The sequence below is a fragment of the Numida meleagris genome, chromosome 17, assembly GCF_002078875.1.
Source record: "Numida meleagris isolate 19003 breed g44 Domestic line chromosome 17, NumMel1.0, whole genome shotgun sequence".
Lineage (NCBI taxonomy): Eukaryota > Metazoa > Chordata > Aves > Galliformes > Numididae > Numida > Numida meleagris.
The window spans coordinates 4,035,301-4,054,435 of NC_034425.1; the positions used below are offsets into that span (position 1 = coordinate 4,035,301).

The following is a 19,135-nucleotide window of genomic DNA, read 5'->3' on the forward strand; positions in this document are numbered from 1 at the left end:
CGCGGGAGGTGACGTCAGAGGGCGGGGCGTCGCGCGGGGCCGGCGGGCGGCGGCGGAGATCGGAGCCGAGGCCGGACGGGGCCGAGCGGAGTCGCAACGATGATGAACGCGGATCTGCGGAGGGAGCGCGCCAACGCCACCTTCCAGCCCGAGCTGCTCACGCACATCCTGGATGGAGGCGCCGAGCGCACCCGGCGCCGAAAGGAGATCGGTGAGGGCGGCCCGGCGGCGGGAAGAGGGGTTCTGTGAGGAGAGAGGGGCGAGGGGGTGCGGCTGTGGGGAGGGGGAGGCCGCGGAGGCGCGGTGAGGCGGGAGGAAGCTGTGGGGAGAAGGAGGCTGAGGGGAAGAGGCTCAGAGAGGAGAAGGGGGCGAGGGGGACTCGCAGGGAAGGGCTCGGGCTGCCAGAGGGGCTCGTAGGCCCAGCGTGCCCCTGAGGGAAGGGGTTCCCCTTCAGGAGTAGGAGGGGAGCGGTGCTGCGTGCCTGGGCCCTCATTTTGCTGCCTGGGATTTGGGTCAGCCTGGTAACAGGACCTGGTTCACCCTGAATTCTCCTTCCCACGAGCTGCGTTGGGCCCTCTCCCCTCGTCCTGCACTTCATAGAATCACAGAATGGCCTGAGTTGAAAAGGACCTCAAAGATCATCAAGTTTCAACCCCCCTGCTGTGGGCATGGTTGCCAGCCACTAGACCAGGCTGCCCAGAGCCACATCCAGCCTGGCCTTGAATGCCTCCAGGGATGGGGCATCCACAACCTCTCTGGGCAACCTGTTCCAGTGCATCACCACCCTCTGAGTGAAAAACTTCCTCCTAATATCTAACCTACATCTTCCCCATCTTAGCTTAAAACCATTCCACCTTGTGCTATCACAATCAACCCATGTAAAGAGTCATTCCCCCTCCTGTTTATATGCTCCCTTCAAGCACTGGAAGGCCACAATGAGGTCCCCCCAGAGCTGTCACCCAGCAGCACGCTGTAACCTGCTCCTCTCCCCTCATTCTTGTGATATGTGGCACTCCTGAAGTGCTCCTATTTTTTCCCTGCCCCTACCGAGGGTGGGACTGTCACAGGCTGCTGTTGCACAACTTCTGTGCCAAAGGTGACGACGAAAAGTCTGTAGCCTCTGGGTTCCCAGTCATTGCAGGGGGAACAAGAGCAGTGCCCTCCTTCGGGGAGTCTGTGGCGATTGGATGCACGTGAGGCAATCTGATCCTGCAGTGACAGGGCCGTGGGAGGGTGGCCTGCAGTTCTTACGTTAATGAATTAATCTCCTGCCACATCCAGAATGTGCCCAACTTAAAATGTGGCTTATGTGGAGCAATGTGGGAGTGCCCCGTTCTAAGTGTCCCGCTGTCCAAAATGCTCTGAGAGCTTTGTGACTTCCTTCCAATTTCATTAAGTATGAATTCAGGGCTTTAAGTGTTTTGCAATCTGCAGCCTGAGGTACGACAAGTGAAAAGCTGAACCATTTCACACCCGGTTTATCGAGGATTGTGAAAACTGAGTTTGTTTTCCTCATCTGTCTGTCCCCAGAGGCCTTAGTGATTAATGACCCTGACTTCCAGCACGAGGATTTGAACTTCCTCTCCCGCAGCCAACGCTATGAGCAAGCCATCAGGAAGAGCTCTCTGATGGTGATGAAGTTAAGAGAATATGGAATTGCAGACCCGGATGAAATCTACTGGTTTAAAAGGTACTTAGCTGTAGAATGTGCTTCGTGTCCTTGATGATGATAAAAGTACATACATTAGAGCTGCACTTTAGTTTTCTATGTAGAAAAAAAGGCCTGCACTAAAGCCTGTCAGAGTTTGGCTTCTGTTAATTTCAAATGAATATCTGTTGACCCGAATATTGTGATTTTCAAGATTTTTGGCTAGAGATACATCACTAAAAATTACACTCATTATATTACGTATGGCACAGAAGGTAAAAAATGGGGCTTGCAGCTTAAATTGCCAAAAGACATAAAGAAAACACTGAAATATTTCAACTTTGAATGGATCTTATGGGGCTGGAGCTTCTGAGGAAATCTGTTAAAGCTGTTTACTTCACTTTGCACTTAGACCTAATAAAGCTGCATTACAGACATACTTGAAAATATTCCAAGACAGCTTGTAGGTTCTTGTTTATTGTGACTTTTCTGTCCTGTCTCTCTTCAGGCTCTCTTCAGGCAGGTGCTATAGTGGTTCCCTTTGACCTAGAGGCTATTTATTGTATCTGACTTTTGTTTATCTGATAATATTAGCCTTGGGTAAAGTTGATAAAAATAAAACTGTCTTTACATCTGAGTTTCATTGCTTCCAGCTTGCAGGGAACTTGGTTCCTGACTCTGATACGGTTCTGCCCTTAACTCTGTTAAGCTTTTCCTGGTACAATCAAACGAACTGCTTAACAGAGAGGTTGCACAGCTGTAGAACTCTACACGTAAAACTGTGGATGTGTCCCCTGGCACGTTACATAGCCAGTGCACGTGAAATAACATACCAGTAGGGTCACAAGCCCTCTTGACTGGATTTGTAGAAAAGCTGTCGTCGGCCTCAGGACGTGAATATTGGGCCCAGTTAATTGAGAACACCGCATCCGCTGTGGTTTTAGTTTCAAAACAGCTGATCTACACTGACCTCAGTCATTAAAGGTTTTGTGGAGAACTTTGTAAGCATTCTTTTGAAAACTGTTATCAGTGGAAAATGATAGCGAGGAACTTCAGTGACTATTGAATGACAGATGGAGAAAGTTAATGATTAATTTTCTAGTACACAAGAGTTTTCCTATGGGAGGCAATAGGGAAGTTATTTGATGATTTTTATGGAGAAATTTTAGGTAATTACATCCAATATACCAGTTGATAATTTCTATGAAGCTTGCAGAATAAATACTGTCTTTTAGAAAAGATGTGTAGCATTAGCACGTAGCTAACAGTACTGTGTGAAAGCAGGACTCTTCTGAAGCAGTCAAATAATAGACTTCAGTGACTTTGTTAAAAGCTGATGTGGAGAAATGGTTTGGATTTATTCAGTTTTCCAAACAGGAATGGTTCTGGTGCTGCAACACGCCTTTAATGAAGTTTATGAAATAGATAGAAGCCCTTGATTCAGTTGTCATGTTGAATTTATTGTGATGGGCAATCAGATTCCTATCTGTGGAAGTTTAAGATGTTTTGCAGTAATCTCTCTCACTTTGTGATCATCCCCAAAGAGCAGGGACAGATTTACTTGCATAGGCAATGACTTTGTGAGCATTTTTGGGAATTTTGGAATAATTGAGGTTTCTTTTACAGTCTAGCTGCAGCAAAATGTAAGTGAGCATGAAAAATGAGCTATTGTTCTGATATCCATAATGCTACCCAGCTCTTTGCAGTGAGCAATCTGGTGCATCCTAATTCACCTTCAGATCTAAATAACCTTCACTGAAGAAAATGGGATTAAGTGAAGAGGGATAAAGCAATTGGGAGAAACTGGGGCACAGAAGAACAGATCCAAGAGCTGCAAGGCAAGAGGTGATTCCTGTATTCATGAGCTCTTTGTGAATGTGCATTTCCCTTGTGGGAATAACTTCAGTGGTTAACTCTGAAGCCCAGTCAGCATGAGTTAGACATTCCTACCCCTGCTCCTTCCCACTGAGAAGGTCTTTCCAAGCTCTTCCTCGAGAGTTAGCTGAAGAACTGCAAAAGCTAGAAAACTTTGCTTGCAGATTTTGCTCTGAAGTAAATGGTCCTGTTCTGTACCCCTGTTCTGCATGCTGAAATGCCTGTGCAATTGTTGATTTAGCTTTGGAGTCACAGGGAAACAGACTTGGCTTGTGTTGTACTCTGTAGGTAGATATGCCATCAGACTAATCTGTCAAAGCCGAATGCCTTCTATTGTGTGGGTGGCGTTTGTTGCTGTGAAATTTGGAAAGACCTACGTTTCCAAAGTAGGGTGTTACTACACATCCTCTTGTAAGTGGGTTTGGAACTGCAGTCTGCTTATTGACTCAGTGACTGTAGCAAATCTGACTTCAGACCAACAAGGAGACCTTTGCTCACTGAGCAAATTGCTAGTGCTAGATGTAACTATCCACATTCAGTACTGATGTAGCAAAGTAATTGAAGGGTTGCACAATTCACCCTTTAGTGAACAAGCTGTATAGACAGGGGCAAATGCTAAGTGGGAACACAGAAACCGAGAGAGGAAGCAGTAAAAAAGAGAATCTGTTTGTCCTCCTTTCGCAGCCAGTACCTCTTCAGTTTGTCCTATGCCTCACAGAAAACAGGGTACCCTCTTGTCATTTAGACCATTAAAAGGCACGGTAAGCAAGTCGTAGTTGTTCAGTCTGGACTGGCAAAGTGCAAAGTTGCTGCTGTAGATTAGTTAGCTCTGAGTTCTGCTTTCAGCTTTGTTAACGTAAGAAGCTGTTGAAGTTCTACAGGTTTGGTCAAAGAAGTAGTATGACTTCCTGACACCAGGATGTTATTAGGTATCAGCTTGCAAAATACCATTCTTTCCCTTCAGTCAGAGGTGTTAGATAAGCACGAGGCATCTGGCAATTGTGATTAAATGTGCTGATAGGTGATGGAAGTTGCTGGTGCCGACTCTAAGAAGATTTTTCTGGAGGATTGCCTTCAAAGAAGCTGTGTCTGACCTGATTTTCGTGACCTCAAAGCACGTGCTGCACCTTTGCACAAGTTCTTTCAATGGCTTCTGAAAACATGCAAAGAACTTCTTTCCAGGCTACGCTGAAACAGCTTATTTCAAAGTCAGCATGTGTTTTCTCCCTGTAGGCTCCTTTTGGGCCTAAAGAATGGACAGTTGGTAAGTGCACTGTAGGCAGTGAGGAACAGTGCTACTATTGCTATACAGACCCTGCAGCAAAAGAAGAACTCACTAAGGGAACTACAACAGTGCTGAGAAGTATTCTTTCTCCTTGTTCTTGTAGCATTTGTAAGCCCTTGATCAATGTGATAACTTCTGCTTTGTAAATAGATGCTCCTGCTGTAGGCAGCAGAATATTTTCTGGTAGGAAAAGTGTCTACAATAATCCTAAGAACTCTAGATGCTGTATTTGCATTCACACCAGCTGAGAGCACAGTCAATACATTAATAGCCAGTGGTAGATTACTTGATGACACTGGTTTTGCTCCTGGCTCATTTGGTATCATCCCTTTAAAACTGTCCTGTTGAACATGCAGGTAAAGGTGCTGGTAAAGCTTTGTCCTGCTTTCTCACCTTTAGGCTAATTTGCTCAGATGTTAGAGGGATTCTTGAATTGTCAGTCATTTATTCTCCCAGGCAGTCATTCCAGGCATGCTGTAAAATACCAGCCACAAATGCTGCTGTAATTTGAAAAACCATATACATGGTAGCTGCTACTCAGTGCAGATCTGGTGGCAACAAACTCTTACATGTGCTTCCTGGTCAGGTGTTAATATCCCAAGATGGAAGGATGCATTTCCTTCACAGGTACCCTAAGCAGGTTGAAGAGATCCTGTGTATAGGTATCCTTGGAGATCACACATTGGTTTTCTCCCATCTTTGAGTCCAGATGAAGTAAGCATTCACATACAGTAGATGGAAGATGGAGAAAACTGCTCAGGCTCTGCAGAATGGTGGAGGGAAGGTGCTGTCATTTACTACACAGCTTTTACACAGTGAAAACTTGTAGCAGTTTTGTCATGGAGTTTGTTTTATTTGGAAATGCAACTTGCCTGTCATTGTGGCTACGAATCATAACATCATTTGTTTTGATGAAGCACATCTAGAATGTCTGATTTCCCTTACATTCCTTCCAGCATTAGCTTGTAGCAGTAATTTTAATTGAAGGTGAGGTCATGGTCTCACAGCTGATAGAAGCAGATACAGGTAATACAGAGCTCTTCAGAAAAGCACTTGGTTACCTAAGAAGCCTTTTCCTTTTCAGTACGTAGTGCTTCTATGTGTTGAAATACAAATAATGGCCTAGTTCTAGACCACTAGCAGTTGTGGGGTTGATTACCACTAAGTCTGAGGGATGGGGGAGAAAAAATTTGGTTTTCCTGTCCTCAATTTTAAGTTTCCAGTGCATCTTTGTAGAATAATACTTTCTAGTTACACAACAACAGCAGAAATCACAGGGTGAATAAGATGCCTGAAATAAACATTTGTTTCCCATTAGCATTGCTTCTAATGCCTCTATATTTGGAGGCTGATTGTGGAATAAAGAAAAGTGGAAATAGCAAATGTAACCTATGCGATGCTGCAGTTGGAGAAAAGCCATTCAGGATGGCGTTCTTGGTGAGACTGAGATCCAGATCCCTCTATTTCTCTCCTGTAGAACATGCTTGGGCAATTTCATTGAACCTTTCGGTCTGCACTTCAGCATGTTTCATAAAACCATAGAGACCCAAACGACTGATGCTCAGAAGAAGAAATGGCTGCCTCTGGTCCGTGGAGTCAAGATAATTGGCACCTACGCCCAAACCGAAATGGGACATGGTTAGTTCCCTTCAGGGATCAATGGGTAACCTCTTTTTGGTAACTCCACTTTGTAAATTTATGATGCTCCCTAGGTAAATCTAAAAGGGGAAAGATGGAATAGTTTGGTTAAGCATTGTTTTCTGCCTGATGGCAGGACAACTGGTTCATTTCTCATCATAACAATCACAGGATTCGTTTTGGTCTTTTCCAGAAAGCACCTCTTAGCTGATCACTTACTTCGTAGCTGTTTGCCTTTGTTTTAAGGTGAGGAGGTTGTACTAAGTCCTGGGAGACTGCAGTTCAGTTGAACTAGTTGGAACATGTCAGTCAACAGCACTGTGGGTTTTTTGCCCACGTTTGAAGCACGTACGTTGCCGAGTTCTTCGTGCATGATCATAAACAAGTCAGACATAAACCTTCAGGTGCAGTGTAACGTGATGAGGATTCCATTTCATGACTTTAAAAGTAAGGTGTGCTTTGCCCCAAGCACTCTTCTTCCAGATGTTACTCTATTGCAGCTGTATAGCTTCATGGAAAGATTTTGGTTCCAAAGAATAACATTGTATTCCTACTATTGAGCAAAACTGCCTTCACTTCTTCAAATGGAGGAATGTTTAATGGATAAGATCACATTTTAGGCTGGAACGTGGAATTATGGACATGAAATGCCAGCAAGGATAGTTTAACAAACCAGTGCTGGTTCTTAAGCTGGCATCTGGACCTGGAAAGCACGATGTGTACAAGGCTGGACAACTGCTGAAATTGGATGGTCTGCTTGTTGGGTTACATCACTCATGTTAGTGGAAATCTTCATAGAAGATGCAACGAAGAAAACCCTGTCCACTGTTCTGCTCCAGAGAGGAGTACGAAACCCAACTCACCACGGGAAGCTGAGTCAAAAGGATGACAGGAAGGAAAAAAAAGCCCCCTAACTTACTTGCTTTTTCACACTACCTGCTTTAATTCAGGCACACATCTACGCTGAAGTGATTTGGTTCACTTGCTGTTTCACACTAGATCATTGCACTGCCTGGTGATGGTTTGATTCGCTTGCAGTTCTCATGTTTGGTGGTAAAACTTCTATTTTGACACTTAATTGAACTAACGTGGTGATAGTATGGTAAAGTGAATACTTTCCATACTGAATAATGAAAATACAACTGTTTGGCATTCTTGCTGTGAATGCTGAAAATCTGTTTTCATCAGTAAAGCTTCTGCAATGATTGTCACTAAGCTCTACTTAATTTAAACTTGTCGTTTTGGAACTGGTGGTGGGGAGACAAGCCTCTGGGTTATTGAATCGAACCCCAGCCTGGGTAGGTAGTTTCAACCTAGTGTGTACCTTCTTGGTAGCCTGTGTTGGTTTTAACTTAGTTCGTAGTGAATAATTATTTAAAACAAAAACACAAAGCACAGAGCTGAAAGGGAAACGAGAAGGAGTAATTAAAGTGCTGTATTGCTTTTACCTGGCTTGTAGCTGCTGTTAGTAAATCAGGGTGTTTTTCTCAGTCTTTGTCAGCTGTGTACCTCTCATCAGCACTGCATTCACCTAAAATCCAGTATTCCAGAATAAAATAACCATTAGTCCTCAGCTGAGTGTGATCAATGTTCAGTCAAAAAGCTTGTAAAACATTGCTGCTGGGCTTATTAGTGTCTGATATTTTCAGGTACCTGCAGATAAACTCAACTACAGCTGTTAAAAAGCTCTAGGGACATAACGACCTCATATTCATGTATGCTTAGAGATGACAAGTACAGAAGTACTGATCCTGAATCTACAGCCCAACTGTTGTAATGGTTTGCATTCTCTAGCATGCAGTATTGTCAGCCTTGCACATTAGGGACTGATGCTATTTAGTTTATTTCCCTTCTGTTTGTACGTTAGAAAATAATTTCAAAAACCATTGAATTTTGAGAGACTTTTTACGAGTAAATGTAAATAAACTCTGCACAAATGGTTTGTTGTAAATTGAAGGAGACAAGGATGAAGAGTGCTCTGAGTACTCAAAGCAAATAATACTTACAGATTTTCTGAAGCTCTTTTTTTTTTTATACCCAAACCTTAATGGACCATGTAACCACCTAATGGTGTTTGCTGGAACTTGGAGGAAGAATAGTTCTAGTAACCCATGTTTACTTGGAGAGATGTTGTACTGTTGATTTCCAAGTTGAAAAATGTTGGCTTTCTTGCTAAATTATGTTCACAACTTTGACTTGCACACACAGAGCACTGTCTTTTTAAGAAAGCTGTGAAAGACAGCGAGAGTTGAGGAGAGATCATAGCTGGGATTTTAGGAGGTTAACATAGGATGTACTATGTGCATGTAGTCTCAAAGGAATTAGCACAGACTGTTAAGACTCTTCTTTTTTAAGGAATATCCCAGTAAAATTCAACTGGATGAGCTGGGACTTCTGCTGCTTTCTGCCCTCAGAGCATGAAAAAAGTGTGGCCTTTGCTCATTCACACAGAGATTTACTGCATCCAATCCGAACTCGTCTTCAGCAAACTGACGTTCTGACTCGGCCCAGTTCTTAACTTAGTGTGCTCTGCTTTCCAAGCCATGCTGAGGATCTGATCTTCCTTTTCTTGGTTTGGATTAATAGTTTTATCAATTGTATCGAGCATCAAAATATGTGAATACTACAAATGCATTTTGTGTAAGATTAGAAATAGATGAATTGCATCATGCTTATTTCGTACTAAGCATGTTTTGTATTGTTCAGATCTGAGGAAGGGACAGTGCTCTGGCTTTCTGAAAGACACTTGCTGAATTCTGATTTGCACTGTTTTTTGATTTTTGTCTTTTCCTCAATCTCCACCATGAATCTTCTTGCTTGCTTCCCTCCCATAACATTGCCTTCACACTCCCATCCCATGGCACCTTTTCACAGCTTTGTTCATCGTGGACGGCCTGAGCCTCTGGATCTTCATCTGGGCATGTTCCTCCCCACCCTTCTCACCCAGGCAACCCCAGAGCAGCAAGATCGCTTCTTCATGCCTGCCTGGAACCTGGAGATCATTGGCACTTATGCCCAGACTGAGATGGGCCATGGTACAGTACATTCAATAAATGCTATTTTTAAGAATGGCTTTGTGTACGAAGGATTCCCCTGCCTGGGAAGAATTGTGTGCATTTGTCACGTGCTTGTGGCTGTAGGGCAGGGTGGACTGCTTGTGAGATTTCTGGTAGTCCATAATACCACGTGCTGCTTGACCTTTTATCCCCTGTGATAGGAGAGTTTGTAGTTGTAAATGAAAGCATACTGAGTGCTCCTCTTGTGCCATTCAAACCAATAGAGATGATTTATTAGAACGCCTTGTGCTATGGTGTGACTGCAGTGATGTCAGTTCCATGACATCTGTGCATTTCTACGCTCCCCATTCCTTCCAGTGTGATTTCTGCTTTGCTCTGATTAACGGTCAGTGTGAAGACCAAAGGAACAAAACTTTCAGACCCTGAACAAGATGCCAAAAGAGTAAGAGCTGTTTGTCACCTTGGGACTGACCCTGGATCAGAGAACATGTGGATGACTTGGTTCCAATGCTCGTGTTTTGTGGGGTCTCCAGTTTTTTAGCTCATTTTTGTGTGTTCTTTTTAATTGGACCGTGACATCTTTTTATGTATCTGTATTAAGTAGATTTTATCCTTTATTGCTATTCCTTTGCTTTCAAGCTTTGAAATGGACTGTGACAACTCCAGCAGTACTGTGATAGCAACGCTTTTAATCCCAAGTTTTAAAGGGAGAGCATTATACCTTGGGTAACTTTAATTTTGACACCTGAAAGTTGCAGATAAGAATTACTCTCTAAAAATGAGCAGGGTTCACCTTTGTGCTGAAGGGCAGCGTAGAGGCTGTATGAAGTGTAGTACAGCTGCAAATCTGTGGAGAATCACTTGCATCTAGTGAGGTTGGAAGACTCTTTACCAGCAAAGTAAGTGTTGAGCTGCCCGTGGAAGTCTGCCACTAAGCTCTGTGCTTTGGAAACATGTGGATGCATCGAGGTGATGTCCTTTTTCTTTTTGAAACTCTTGTGTAAAGTCACTGGTTCTGTCGTGCTTTCATAGTCCAGACTATCGTGAGTTTTGCAGCTTGTTCAGTTTAAAAGGTAGCCACAGTGATTTTTCACTGATGCAGTGACTGCTGTTGCTGAGACAGGTTTGTGTGAATTGTGGAGCAAAGGGTTGAAGGTAGCAGACAGGCTGTGCGTGGAGATGTTGAGTTTTTATTTTGCAGTCTCTTTATCTAACTGCATTAGTAACATAGCACATGCACGCCATTACTTGTTGTCTTGGAGCTGTGAATGATCTCATTTGGGAGAAATTGCTCCACCGAGAGAGGAGGATGTAGGCTCAGATGACAGGTGCTATTTATTTCATCTTGTGGCTGAAAGTGTTTTATTTTGTACTTATCAGTCTGCAGTCCTAGTGAAAGCCAGGCAATCATAGTGATGTGGACCTTGTTATTGACAAAGGGCTTCTGGTATGTAATAGGAGGAAGGAGGTGTCAGATTGGAGGTGCTTGGAAATTAATCTTAGACCGCTGAAACCATAATGTGTTTCCAGAGAATTGGCTTCAGATCCCAGAATATGGTCTAAGTCTCGTTTATTCTTCAGTTATTTAATATTTAATCCTTTAGAAAGCCTAAAAGCAAAGTTAAGATTTGTCCATTGCTACTGGAGTTCAACTTTCCATTGTTCAGTTCAGTCCTTGTCTGTTTTGTGACCGACTTGCTGCCAAAACAATGTGTTTGCTTGTTTTCAGGAACTCATATTCGGGGTCTTGAAACTACAGCTACTTACGACCCCGCTACCCAGGAATTCATCCTCAACAGCCCCACTGTGACCTCCATTAAGTGGTGGCCTGGTGGACGTAAGTGTATCTGTATAAATCTCAAGGATATGTGGAAAACGTAGGGAGGTGATGACATATGTATTGTATCTACAGAGTGATGGCTGAAGCTTGGTCCAAGGAGTTGCCCTTTGCACCAGTAACAGACTTATCAGAGCTGACATAAACTTCTGATTATCTCTGTGCTCTGGATTATTGCTCTGAATCATTCACTCTGTGTAGATTTGGTTTATTTTTCTCTGCTGTATCAGATCTTTATTGAAGCATCTGAGGCAGTCTGTAGTTAGAACTTCCTTGGCTTTACTGCCAGGTTTGCCAAGGTCTCGGTGTTGTATAACCTAAAGAATAATAATTTGCAGCTTGCATTGACGTAGGCAGCCTCGTTTGTCTAGCTGTAGAATTTGGATGTTAATCGGTGTTATTAATCTGTTTTTCTAACATGAAAAATGTTAATTTTGCATCCTGCTTTAAAGGAAATAAGACTTTGTGTGTGTGTTGCCTTTTTGACTCCTTCTGCAGTTGGAAAGACCTCGAACCATGCCATTGTCCTGGCTCAGCTCTACACTCAGGGCCAGTGCAAAGGACTGCATGCCTTCATTGTTCCTATACGGCAGCTGGGCACCCACGAACCTTTGCCAGGTAAAAAATTACATTAAGGATTTAGTGCTCATGGGAAAACTTCATTGCTATTTCTCTTTGGCTACGTAAAGCTGCATGTGTCTTGTTAATGAACACATTTCACTAGCTGGTTTTAATGAGTGGCAGATTGTAGGGCACAGGACTTGAAACTTCAGGAGTCTTACTTTGGCTGAGCTGCCACTAACTTCCATGTCATGTTTTCACTGTGAGGTTAGTCTGGAATTTGATTCTGTCCCCGTGTTTGCCAGGTAGGCATTCTGTGAGGCAGCACGTGCTTCTCTTCTACCTCCTGAAAAGGGAAGAATAGTAGCTAGAAGTGAGATGGATTATCTTTAGAGAGAACTTCCCCAGTCACTATATAGTAGGAATGCATAATAACTATGAATGCCCTGTGTTTTGATGCTCTTTCTCCATCAAAGAGATTAAGGTCTTAGTTAGCTGCTAATCCTAGCAGCATCAGGGCTTTCTAGAAAACTTCACAGTGCCTTTCTTGAAGGTGCCTTAACCCCCCTGTGTGGTGTACCTTTCGTAATGCAAATGGCTTTGTCTGTGGCAGGTATTACAGTGGGTGACATTGGGCCGAAATTTGGTTATGATGAAATGGACAATGGCTACTTGAAAATGGACAACTTCAGAATTCCTCGGGAAAACATGCTGATGAAATATGCCCAGGTAAAGCAGTGAATTTCAGCAAATGCCATTAAGTGATACTTCAGATGCTGTTGTGTAGTTGAACACTGCCTGAAACACTGCATGTTATTAACACTTTGTTTAAGTGGGTTGCTTGTAAGTACTATTTGAGTTCAGAGCTTGAGATGTGAATGTGTAAAAGGGAGAAAACTTTAAAAATCAACAAGCTGTATTTCTTTTTTTTTTTTTTTGGTAGGTTGAACCAGATGGCACCTACGTGAAACCACTCAGTGATAAGCTAACCTACGGGACCATGGTGTTCATCCGATCTCTGATTGTAGGAGATTCAGCTCGCTTCCTGTCCCGGGCTTGTACCATCGCCATCCGTTACAGCGCAGTGAGACACCAGTCTGAGCTAAAGCCAGGGTAAGTGCAGTGAAATAAAAGAGCAGCCTGAGTGCTGGTGGAAAATTCCTGAATACTGGAGGGGAGATGGACTGTGGTTGACGTTGTTTGCTTTGGCACTTGATAGTTTTCAAACAGTTTTACCCTGCAGAGTGAGTAATCTTTCGTACTTGACTGCCCTGCCTCTGCCAGAGACTTTTGTTGTACGGTCTAGGATACTCTGACTTGAGATGGTTGCAGCTTTTACTGTTGAAGTGGAGCTGAACAGGACTTCTGTAGCAATTTGCCAGCCACTGGCGTGCTAACTCATCAATGTTTTGCTCTAGGGCACCAGAACCCCAGATTCTGGATTATCAGACCCAACAATACAAACTCTTTCCTCTTCTGGCAACAGCATATGCTTTTCATTTTGTGGGAGCCTACATAAAGGACACCTATCATCGCATTAGTGGAGACATCCACGAAGGAGATCTGAGTGAGCTGCCAGAGGTACTGTATTCTTTGGAAATGGAGGGGTTTTCTGAATTTATGTGAGAATTGCTTATAGCATGGGAGGAAAGGCATCAGGCCTTCTTGGTTTTCACTCTTGAGATGTCTTGTACTGTAGATCCGGTGAACTCAAACCTAGTATGTGCATGTGACTTGTACTGCTTTGTTTGCACTGTTCATTTAGCAGTGCTTCACAAAAAAATAGAGTGATGCAAAGAAAGCTAATGTGTATATTTATGTGTATATATATTACATATAAATATCATATATAAAAATTGACTTTCCAGGAGTGACAGCATATCACTTGAAAGTGAAGTTAGGATTGGGCTTAGGCCTGTGCTGTAGCTTCTTGATTATTCTTCTAAATGAGCAGAGTAGAAGTGATGCGTTATCAAAGGTATTGAGAGGTTACGGTTGTAAAATAGTAGTTTTCAGCTAGGGATTCTGTTTGAGAAGCTGATGTGACAAAATGCAATTGAAAACAGTTTTCTGCCTCTACACATGATGTAGAAAGAATGGGATACTCAAAAGAAGTCTTTACATGTGTGGAGGCTTTTGTATAAATAGTCCAGCTTAGGAAAGAGTCCGTCCAAACAAAAGATGACCCCGTGGGACAGTGAGAGGATGTTGTTTTACTTTTTTTGGGGGGAGCTGCAGTGCTTAATAGGTACATGTGCAAGCTAAGAATGGAATATTAAAATAACTAAGTTGCTTTCCTTTTGTCCATCAGCTCCATGCACTGACAGCAGGATTGAAGGCATTCACCTCCTGGACTGCCAATGCTGGTATTGAGGAATGTCGAATGGCGTGTGGTGGGCATGGCTACTCTCGTTGCAGTGGCATTCCTGACATCTATGTCACGTTCACCCCATCCTGCACCTATGAAGGAGAAAACACAGTCATGATGCTGCAGACAGCTAGGTATGGTAGCTTCCATGCAGTGAGTTTCTGGCCTTGGCATTAGGATATTTGCACCTGAAGTGGTGAACAAAAGGAACACTGTGTTATTATGGAACTGGACTCTGTTGTTGGCAAATGCATATACCTGCAACTGTTCTTTGCTAGACTGACCCAAGGTAAAATGACTTCTCTCTATTAAGACAGCTAAGAGTTGCTAATTGTTGTCTTTATTTTCAGATTCCTTGTCAAAAGTTACAACCAGGTTAGTTCTGGTCAGCGTGTTACTGGCATGGTCTCCTACCTTAACGATCTCTTCAGACAACGCATTCAGCCACAGCACGTAGCTGGTAGGACCGAGACCGTGCGCATCAATGATCCGGTCAGCTTGGTAGATGCCTACAAAGCACGTGCAGCCCGGTGAGTTCATGTTTGTTAGACTGAGCCAGGCCCTAATAAGATTGAGTGTGTTGGCAGATGGTGGTATTGTGCTGCCTTGTTAATGTGAGGTTCTCAAGGTACGGTTTGCAAAGCTTTACTTTGTGTGTCACTTTACCAGGCTGGGACAGAGTTAAGTGCTCAGAGGTTACAAGAGGCTACGTGCAGCCTAGTTACTCTGAAATATCTTTCTCATTTAAATATAAAGCATATTCAAACATACAGCTATCAATGTTGTTTAAACTGCTCAGTGATCTATCTGGAGAGAAACAATGCTGATACTAAAGCCTATCGTGAAGGAAGTGTGAGAGTAGAACAGATACCTACATGTAAGTAGGTATTCAAGCACCAGCATTTTGTTGTCAAATGCCTTTCTGTCCCTACATAGCTGTGTTCTAGCTGCACTGATGATAGGTGTTCTAGAACTACTGCTTGCTCCAGGCAATGTATTTTGGTTCCAAGCATGACCTCTGAGTTCTTGTATGTTAGATTAAATTCATATGAATTTAGTGTATGTCGTCTTGTTAAAGTGGTGTTATTGTATATCCTGTTTTTCTTCTTTCCTAAAATAGGCTTGTAGAAGCTGCAGCAAAGAATTTGCAAGCTGAACTGAGCCACAGAAAGAGCAAAGAGGATGCCTGGAACAAAACTTCTGTTGACCTTGTGCGAGCATCTGAGGTCTGTGATGTACTTGATAAAGAGGGGTGTGACTGGACTGCTCATCCCTTCGTGAACCTAATTCACCTTCCTCTTGTCTCTTGCAGGCACACTGTCACTACGTAATAGTGAAGCTTTTCACAGCAAAGCTGTCTGAGATCAGTAACGCAGCTGTCCGTGCTGTCTTGACTGAGCTGTGTCTCTTGTATGCGCTGTATGGGATCAGTAAGAATGCAGGGGATTTCTTGCAGGTTAGTGTCATTCTCCAACACTCCCAAGTCTCTAGAGCCAGAGTCCTTGTTCACAAAGATGCTTCAAGTGGAAAGCTGCACAAATGTTTAGGTCTAAGGTTTTTGACTGTTCACTTCTGTAAGGTCAGTAGCAATGCAGTTCTGATGGAAGGCTCTTATTAAGTTTCCCTTGTTTTCCACCAGAAGTAGAGTTGGATGATAAATGGTAACTGTGCTAGGCACCTTCTCTTGCTTGTACCCTGTGACAAATTGCCAATTGGATCACTAAGCACTTGGGCGAGGGGGAGTCTTGCATCTTAAGAACTGCTGAATTTTTGGGTGTGGGAAGGCTGAGTTATGTTGAAGGGAGGAAGGTTCTTGTGACTTGCATACTGATCTGATAACCTGGTTGGTTGGTTGTTTTTTTTTTCCAAGGCTGGTATTTTGACAGACACCCAAGTTAATCAGGTGAACCAGCGTGTGAAGGAGCTCCTGGCTATAATTCGTCCCAACGCAGTAGCACTGGTAGACTCCTTTGACTTCCATGACGTTCATCTTGGATCTGTACTTGGCCGGTATGATGGCAATGTCTACGAGAACATGTTTGAGTGGGCAAAGAAATCCCCACTGAACAAAACAGAGGTAAAGAAACCTTATTTAATCTTAGGTCACATGCGTCCAGAGAAATAACTCCTAAATCCTGTCATAGTGGTCTTTACTTTGTTTGATTTGGACAAGCTGCCTTCTAACAGAGGCTGCCAGAGACTGTGCAGTTATAGTTTAATCCCACCTGAGCTTGCTCAGTTATCTTGTGCTTCTGAAGTCAGATGGGCTTAGGATCTTCCTTACAGTCCGCTTGGAGATGTCTGCCAATTTTCTTTTAATTAGAAAATAATTATCTGTGTGATTATAAAACACCTTACATTCTTTTCTTTCTTTCAAACGGAGTAGTGGAGAAATTTGTTTGGAGCTTATATTCTCATCATTTGCCATTCAGACAGCCAAATACAGGACTCAGGTGTTTGTTCTTAAGCCCTGAAAGTGCCTCTGATTCAGAATTAGCTTTTCACATCTTGAAGAAAGTGTTTCAAGGTGCAGGCCTGATCTTGCTGTAACCTCTCTCTTGCCTTCTTCACAGGTTCACGAGTCTTTCCACAAACACCTGAAGCCGATGCAATCCAAGCTGTGAAGCCTGCTGTTTCTTAAAATGCACGATTTTCTTGCCCTGAAAACTGGATGTTTGTGTCCTTTCTTCAGGCACCTGAATCAAACCTTTCAAAATCCTGGTAGCTGTAGGACAGTGAATAATTCTAGCCTTTCTTTCCACTTTTATAAATGGAGGAAGCGTTTGGGGAGAGCGCATAGGGATTGATGCCTGTTTTTAAAGTGCAATTATAATGGTAAAATTAACCTTTTAAAATCTGGAAAAGCTTTATGAATTCATAAAGAATCAGCTTTTGTGAAGCTGATAGGTAGAGAAGTTACTGTCAACTGGAAGAGTAGCAGAATTTTACTACTGAGTAGTTAACGGCCCTCAGGCAATAGCTTGGAATGAGCAGTTGTTTTCCCCACCCCTAAAAGCATCAGTGTCGTGGTGCTTTTTTTCTTTCCCAAGGTTAGCACCAACAGCTCTCCTTGTTTGGCAATTGTTTGTGCTGTCTAAAGCCTCCTACATAGTTCTGTGCACAGAAATTCTGCCTGTAGCATTACTTCCCTAATGTAGCTGGGAAGCAATAGGCATCCTTGTCTGGAGTTCTGCATCAGTCTTCTTTCTAGAAATATCCTCACGTTTTCCAATACATCCTTCTTTCACTGCCCTGCAGAAAATCCCTTTGCCTCTGTGCCAACACCGTCACCTTACGCTTTGTTAGCTGGAAGTAAAAGGAGAATGCTGCTCTGACGACAAAACAAGTAGTAGTAATCAGCTAGGTGCTGATAATAGACGTTCTGCCCTTTTAACTTAATATTTTCTTAACGCTATCTTAAAGCACTTTACAAATGTTAATTTTGCTGATTTGATGTGAGGAAAAAACACAACACATGTAGTGGTAGAAACTTAATTTGGTACGGAACGATGAAGCCAGTATTGGAGGGCAGAAACTGCTTAGCCAGGGTCCTCTCATCTTCAGATTGTCCTGGGATATTCTGGTTTTTAAAGGCATTCTTCAAGAAAACAACAATCCCAACTGTAGTGTCCAGATTTCTTTCCCCACTCATGCATTTCCAAGAAGCTGTCTCTGATTTGCTTAATATTTTAGATACTGACTTGCGACTTGCACGTCGCTGTCTGAATGAACGGATGATTTGGTTTTAACAGAACCTCCTGGTGCCCGATGCAATCCCTGCAACTGAACGCAGCTACTGCTGTTCAACACCAGCAACTCTGTTCAGTGACAGTAAAACCTTTCTTCGCTGCAGATAAGAGAAACTGAGCTTAAAGTGGTAAAAAACAAAACACGAAACCACCCCAAACTTCAGCATAGAAGTGCAGTTCTGAGGCAGCATCTGGGAACCTGCTTCTCTGACAACTTTGATATCTCCGAGTCGCTAATTTTTCATCATTTTTCATGGGGGAGTGTTTTGTGGTACTAACAATCGTTAGCCAGGATCTTTAGCACCGTGCACAGTAGCTCAGCAGAAAGAAATGCTTCATTTTAATCTTTATTTCATTTAATGCAAAGATGCCTTTTGGCTGTGGAGTCTTTTGGGTTGAATGAAACCGTTACCAAGTGAGGCAAATGGTTGGGCCTTCTGCTTATTCAACAGAGCAGAGTGACCTGGGGAGGGATGAGAGAGGAGCAGGGAAAGGTTAAAAATGTGTTAATGAGAACAGTGCTAGCTAACTATGTACAGATATAATAAATTACAAAAACTTAAGTGTTTTCAGACAATAAATCTTTTGACTCTCGTGTGTTGCCTTCGGTTGATCTTCTTTAAAGTAAGAGATGAAGTAGAAGGAGATAACTGAAAGATGACTTCTGCAGAGGAATGTGCTGCTCTCAGGCAGTTGCATGAGGAAATGTAAAGCTTCATTTTTCCTGCCGTGGAATTCCTACCAGAACCCACCTGAAATTTGCTGGATTTTGACTTGCCTCTCATGCTGATCACAACTACAGACAAAATAAAAGTGTCAGAGAGCAAAGCTGCATGTGGTGCATTGCGTGGTCGTGATTGCTGCTAGGCCAGCAAGCTGATCACTGCCAGCACAAGAAGACTTAATATCACTTGGCAGCAGGAACTTTCTTTTACAAAAGCCTTGCCTTTAAAATCGTTTCCTGCTGGCTTTTTTGGAGTAGATAGTGATACAGCAGCGCTGTGTTGTACTTTGCCATGGACAGTGTGAGAAATCAGCCTTTTTTCAACCCGAATCTCTAGTGTTACTCATTAGTTGCTTCCAGCAGTGCCTCTGCACCTTGCTGCAGTGTGACTGCTGGCGTTCGATTTGCTTAACGTTGCCTCTTGATGGTCACT

The 19,135-nt window shown here is 43.1% G+C and overlaps 1 protein-coding gene across 2 annotated transcripts; it reads left to right on the plus strand.

Moving 5' to 3' along the window:
• ACOX1 (acyl-CoA oxidase 1) lies at positions 2 to 18,575 on the plus strand. Of its 2 annotated transcripts, none has more exons than XM_021415212.1 (14): positions 2 to 211; positions 1,531 to 1,690; positions 6,286 to 6,446; positions 11,193 to 11,300; positions 11,799 to 11,918; positions 12,475 to 12,590; positions 12,805 to 12,974; positions 13,280 to 13,442; positions 14,173 to 14,363; positions 14,580 to 14,759; positions 15,350 to 15,455; positions 15,542 to 15,685; positions 16,100 to 16,306; positions 16,803 to 18,575. In XM_021415212.1, the coding sequence occupies exons 1-14, from the start codon at positions 100 to 102 to the stop codon at positions 16,851 to 16,853; spliced, it is 1,989 nt and encodes a 662-aa protein (XP_021270887.1). In that variant the 5' UTR covers positions 2 to 99; the 3' UTR covers positions 16,854 to 18,575. The 2 variants fall into 2 exon arrangements, with proteins under 2 accessions (XP_021270887.1, XP_021270886.1); XM_021415211.1 differs by lacking the exon at positions 6,286 to 6,446 and adding an exon at positions 9,321 to 9,481.

What these genes read in the sequence shown, in the direction of transcription:
- ACOX1 (XM_021415212.1), top strand. Translation starts at nt 100, where the DNA reads ATGATGAACGCGGATCTGCGGAGGGAGCGCGCCAACGCCACCTTCCAG. An exon ending in CCAAACCGAAATGGGACATG is followed by an intron (nt 6,447 to 11,192) that starts GTTAGTTCCCTT and finishes GCTTGTTTTCAG; the next exon opens with GAACTCATATTCGGGGTCTT. An exon ending in ATCTGAGTGAGCTGCCAGAG is followed by an intron (nt 13,443 to 14,172) that starts GTACTGTATTCT and finishes TTTGTCCATCAG; the next exon opens with CTCCATGCACTGACAGCAGG.